We start from the raw sequence: 6,000 nt of genomic DNA on the forward strand, positions 1-6,000 counted from the left end.
GTAAAACAAGACACATCAACTTGCTCAGCTGTGTACAAAGGAGACCCGCCTTTAGCTTCCGCCTCCTGTGACCCAAAAGAAAGACAGCAATCTGAAGACTCGGGCTAACGTGCAGACTCTCCCACACACTGCACTACTCCTAATTTTGGAACCAAATTAGGGGAAAACAATACTCGACCTATGCTCTCAGGTGTGGTTACTACCTTACTTACTTACCAGAAAACAAAGGGCACACAAAACACTCAAAGGATGTGTCCTTAATTATAATAAAATGACAACAAACATTAATACTATATCAGAACTTTCTGGGGGTGAAGAAATAATTCACATTTAAACTCTGTTATCAAGGTTAGTGTCTCAGTTTATGATCACTAATTCCTTTTACAGCTTAATATTTAATGGACTTACTCTTCCACGGTGCTAACATGTTTTGCCTTCTCCTTTGTGTATTACAGAAGCGCAGTAAGTCAACCAGGAAGAAGTCCACGTGGCTCGCTAAGGGCTCAAGGACTGAAAGAGTTGGCAAGGAATAAAAATCAATCCCACCATGGCCCTGTTTTGCTCTTTCCAATCACCCAACTCACTGCCCCCTCCCAATCTAAATATATGTTGAGGGTACGGACTCTGTTCGGTTAGTGAGGTGGGATGTGGCAGTGAGTCCAGAACGCGGTGCAGAGAGAATAAAGCATACCTGGAGACAGGGGAGTAGGAGGCGCGGGAGGGAAGAGATGCAGAAGCCACAGCAGAAATTGTGGCAGAGTCACGAACTGAGTGAGGCTCTACTGCCCTTCATGTGCCTCCGCTCACCGCTTCTAACTTCACGAACTCATGAAGTACAGTTTCACCCTCAGTGGTCGGAGGAAACTGTGATCACCCTCCGTCCTCCAAGCCTGATTACATTTGCAGTCTTCTTTCTCCTTGAACTGTGTTTGACACATTTGGGGTTATTCACCAGCCTTTTTCCCGCTAATATTTACCACCCTTGTTGAAGTCTGCATTTTTTTTTTCCTTTTTGAATTTCAAGAAATTTAAAAGTCTTTAAGGAATATCTCAACTTCCCTCTTTTTTTGAAATCACAGACACTCTCCTAGTCCTCTCTTATTCTTATGAATACCGCAAGATTGACCTGTATCTGTGTCTGTGTTTTCTATGCTGAAGCTGAAGCTCCAATACTGTGGCCACCTCACGCGAAGAGCTGACTCACTGGAAAAGACTCTGATGCTGGGAAGAATTGGGGGCGGGAGGAGAAGGGGACGACAGAGGATGAGATGGCTGGATGGCATCAGCGACTCGATGGACATGGGTTTGCGTGAACTCCGGGAGTTGGTGATGGACAGGGAGGCCTGGCGTGCTGTGATTCATGGGGTCACAAAGAGTCGGACACGACTGAGCGACTGAACTGAACTGAACTGAACTAATGTCTTCTACAGGATTCTGCACAAAGAATCCTTCTAGTAGAGATTCAGTAAATTATGTTTAAAAACATAAACATGAGCTTGTAGCCTTCACCTAGAGGCAAGTGAAATTACATGCAGTAGGATGGTGACACACAGAGCTGGAGAGACTGACTGTGTGCTTTTTTTTTGGCTGGGAATACTAATTTTTTTGGTCCATTAACAAATAGATACACACACACACAAAAAAAAAAAAAACCCTTTTAAACACAGGATAATAAAAATTGAACATTAACATTCTTCTTCAGTTTTGTGTAAGCTCTTCAGTAGAGAAAACTATACAAACTTCAAACAGCTGCAAAAATTGTGTATTAGGGAGAAAACAGAGTTTCTACATCAGTACCAAAAAAAAAAAAAAAAACAGGCATTTTTCTAATTCAACCCAGTCCTCAGGCAGGTGGAGGGTGGAGAGTTGCCACTGGCCACCCAGATAAATGCCAGCTTTTCCTCTCCCCACTGACCCACCGGGGGCTGGGCAGGCTGGGCTGCTGCTGAAGAATCTTAGGGTAAAAGCAAGATGAAAATACCACTCGGGAAAAGGCGTGCTTCCCCCTCTGCCAGTTGCTGGAGTGGTCAAGAGTTCCCCTTGCTTCCCTTTTCTGAGATACTGACACCAGCCCATCAATGAATCTGGGTGTAGCGTTGACAGAACCGATGTGTATAGGAGCCAATAAAGGAGTGTCACTGTGAAGCAGCTGTTTATAAAGACACGGTGCAGGAGGAAGGGAACCAGAGCATGTATGATTTACTTAAGGGCAACCCAAGGGTTTTCTTACTACCTTATTTTAAACAGTATGTTTCTCCTAGAATTGTTATTGGTTTTTTGCGGGGAGGGGAGCGGTAATACTGGGAAGACCGGATTTTCCGATGCTACTGCCTTATACCTACAGTTGCCAAGAAACCTCGGGAAAAACGAGCTGGTTGTTCAGAAGTTCACTTTAATTTGCTAGACTGAACATCCCACAGCTAGAAGGTGGGAAGGTGACTATCACCAGTGGAGTGCTGATGAAGTGATGCTCCCAACTTCCAGGCTTGACCCCCAAATGGCCTGCATTATTCTCACAATCTCTTCTTTCTCTCTTGTCCTGGTCAGATGGAGAGAACCCAGGGCCCAGAAGACGCTGAGCTCTGTAGAGAACTGAGCATTGTCCATAAATAGCTGCACAGATTAAACCCATTGCTAAACATTCAGCTGGACTGTGACCTAAGAGCGAAGCTTTTCATGGTACTAGGCTGAGGAAAAACGGGATTATTTGTCACAAGTTATTCTGAATAAGAGTTGCTAAGGCAACAACAACAAACAACAACATACTTCAATTCTTGCTCAAAATGGAAAAAACTCTAAGTGCTATCCCCTTGTATACCTATCCCCTGGAGAAGGGAGAGGCTACCCAGTCCAGTATTCTTTGGCTTTTCTGGTAGCTCAGATGGTAAAGAATCTGCCTGCAATGCAGGAGACCTGGGTTCCGTCCCTGGGTTGGGAAGACTCACTGGAGGAGGGCATGGCAGCCCACTCCAGTATTCCTACCTGGAGAATCCCCAAGGACAGAAATGCTTGGCGGGCTACGGTCCATGGGGTCACAAAGAGTCAGACATGACTGAGGGACTAAGCACAGCACAGCACATGTAACAAGTTACCACAAACACAGCTGTTTGAAACAATACAAATTTATTCTCTCTCAGTTTCCATAGGTCAGAAGTCAGATTATGTTACTCCAGTACTTGGGCCACCTGGTGCAAAGAGCCGATTCATTGGAATAGACTCTGATAGGGAAAGATTGAAGGCGGGAGGAGAAGGCGGCAGCAGAGGATCAGATTAGATAGCATCATTGACTCTATCAACATGAATCTGAGCAAATTCTGGGAGATAGAGAAGGACAGAGGAGCCTGGCGTGCTGCTGTTCATGGGGTGGCAAAGAGTCGGACACGACCTAGCGACTGAAGAACAACACAGATTCCTTGCTCAGGGTCTCCGGCAGCTAAAATCAGAGCACGGGCCAGATCTGTGGTTCTGAGGCTTGGGATTTCCTTCCAAGCTCATTAACCAGTGGGGGAAGCCAGTGACTCGCCTGCTTTCTTGCTCTCCGTCCGCCAGGGGCCACTGTCTGCTCCTAAAAGGCACTTGCATTTCTTTTCATGTGGCTCCTTCTACCTGCAAGCCAGCAGAGGTTTGTCAAGTCCTTCTCAAATGTCTACTTCTGCTTTTAAGATGTCCTGTGATTACTCTGAACCCTTTAAAATAATCCAGGACAATCTCCCTGTTGTAAAGTAAGCTCAGTAACTGTAACATTCCTTCTGTCACTTAAAGTAACATATTCATGGGTGTGATATTTCATTGTATTCATAGTCCTGGAAATTAGGCCATGGGGTTTTATTGGGGGCCATAATTCTTTCTATGACACCCCTGATGGGTGAGAAGGAAAATGATTCAGTATATTTGGACGTAAGATTTCCCCTCTAATACATTAACTCGCCTTGCCACAGTAGAAGTAGCCTTTTATTTTTTTATGGTTTCAATAATCACACTTATTTATTCACATGGTTTAAAAAATCAGCTAGCCACACAAAATTATCTTGAGTGACAAATAGGCCCATTTGGAACTCAAAATACTTCGAATTCAGCCTGAACCAGACAAATGTCATGTTCTGTGAATACCTTGATGTGAAAAACTGGAAAAACACCAGTGGTCTCACAATGGAAGACCAAGATTTAACTCTTTCCCAAACCCCAGCCAACACATACAGGAACATCTCCCATCCCCCGTGCTCTCTAGAAAGCTCACAGTTTTGGTCAGAGAGACATACCGTTTACATCTTTATGACAATATATGCCATCAGAGCTGAACTATTCACTATTGTTTTAATTTGAACGGTGATTTTTTTCCTCCTGGAATTATGGTTTTCTTTTTCTTCTTGATTTTCAACCCAAAACTCTCCACTAGTTTTCCTCAGCCTTCTTAACGCAATGATTCCTATCACAAATTGCGCCAGTTTCATCACTTTGAAGAGCTCTCTACTGGAGGCGTTCAGGCGGCTCGCCCTCCAGCACTGTGCGCAGCTGTTACCTCAGGACTGCTGTGTCATCAACCCGGGATTCCCGCCATGACCCTCTTTCACGTCATATCTCCTTTACCTCTCTCTTGCTGTGCTCCTTTGTTAAGAAAGCAAAAACAGGAAACAGAATCACAGATGCCAGTAACGTTTCCCGCCTTTCTCCACATATAACATATTTACTGGTTTTCTTGCTGTGACAAACTTTTTTTCTGGATGACTTTGTAACAGAAACAAAAATGAAAACACACCTACTTTACTACATTTCATGCTTCAGTATGCATTTTTCACAATTCAAGCTCTGTAAAGTTTTCCTTTTTTTTTACATTTTAAAGTAATTATCAGTTCAGTTCAGTTCAGTCGCTCAGTTGTGTCCGACTCTTTGCGACCCCATGAATCACAGCACGTCAGGCCTCCCTGTCCATCACCAACTCACGGAGTTCACTCAAACTCATGTCCATTGAGTTGGTGATGCCATCCAGCCATCTCATTCTCTGTCGTCCCCGTCTCCTCCCGCCCCCAATCCTTCCCAGCATCAGAGTCTTTTCCAGTGAGTCAACTTTTCGCATGAGGTGGCCAAAGTATCGGAGTTTCAGCTTTAGCATCAGTCCTTCCAATGAACACCCGGGATCTCCTTTAGAATGGACTGGTTGGATCTCCTTGCAGTATAAGGGACTCTCAAGAGTCTTCTCCAGCACCACAGTTCAAAAGCATCAATTCTTCGGTGATTAGCTTTCTTCACAGTCCAACTCTCACATCCATACATGACCATGGGAAAAACCATAGCCTTGACTAGACGGATCTTGGTTGGCAAAGTAATGTCTCTGCTTTTTAATATGCTATCTAGGTTGGTCATAACTGTCCTTCCAAGGAGCAAGTGTCTTTTAATTTCCTGGCTGCAATCAGCATCTGCAGTGATTTTGGAGCCCAAAAAAAAAATAAAGTCTGACACTGTTTCCACTGTTTCCCCATCTATTTCCCATGAAGTGATGGGACCAGATGCCATGATCTTCGTTTTCTGAATGTTGAGCTTCAAGCCAACCTTTTCACTCTCCTCTTTCCCTTTCATCAAGAGGCTTTTGAGTTCCTCTTCACTTTCTGCCGTAAGGGTGGTGTCATCTGCATATCTGAGGTTATTGATATTTCTCCCGGCAATCTTGATCCCAGCTTGTGCTTCTTCCAGCCCAGGGTTCCTCATGATGTACTCTGCATATAAGTTAAATAAGCAGGGTGACAATATACAACCTTGAGGTACTCCTTTTCCTATTTGGAACCAGTCTGTTGTTCCATGTACAGTTCTAACTGTTGCTTCCTGACCTGCATACAGGTTTCTCAAGAGGCAGGTCAGGTGGTCTGGTATTCCCATCTCTTTCAGAATTTTCCACAGTTTATTGTGATCCACACAGTCAAAGGCTTTGGCATAGTCAATGAAGCAGAAATAGATGTTTTTCTGGAACTCTCTTGCTTTCTCCATGATCCAGCAGATGTATAGACT

The 6,000-nt window shown here is 44.2% G+C and overlaps 1 protein-coding gene across 1 annotated transcript in view; it reads left to right on the plus strand.

Moving 5' to 3' along the window:
• Positions 1–4,560, plus strand: part of MS4A14 (membrane spanning 4-domains A14) — a 29,006-nt gene extending 24,446 nt beyond the window's left edge. Inside the window, exon 6 of the mRNA XM_088843433.1 lies at positions 4,446–4,560. Within this exon, the coding sequence (XP_088699559.1) occupies positions 4,446–4,560 (115 nt within the window). The remainder of the gene's footprint in view (positions 1–4,445) is intronic.
• The last annotated feature ends 1,440 nt before the right edge of the window (positions 4,561–6,000 follow it).

Source organism: Moschus berezovskii, chromosome 14 (assembly GCF_049115385.1).
Source record: "Moschus berezovskii isolate FMDL1 chromosome 14, NW_MosBer_1.0, whole genome shotgun sequence".
NCBI lineage: Eukaryota > Metazoa > Chordata > Mammalia > Artiodactyla > Moschidae > Moschus > Moschus berezovskii.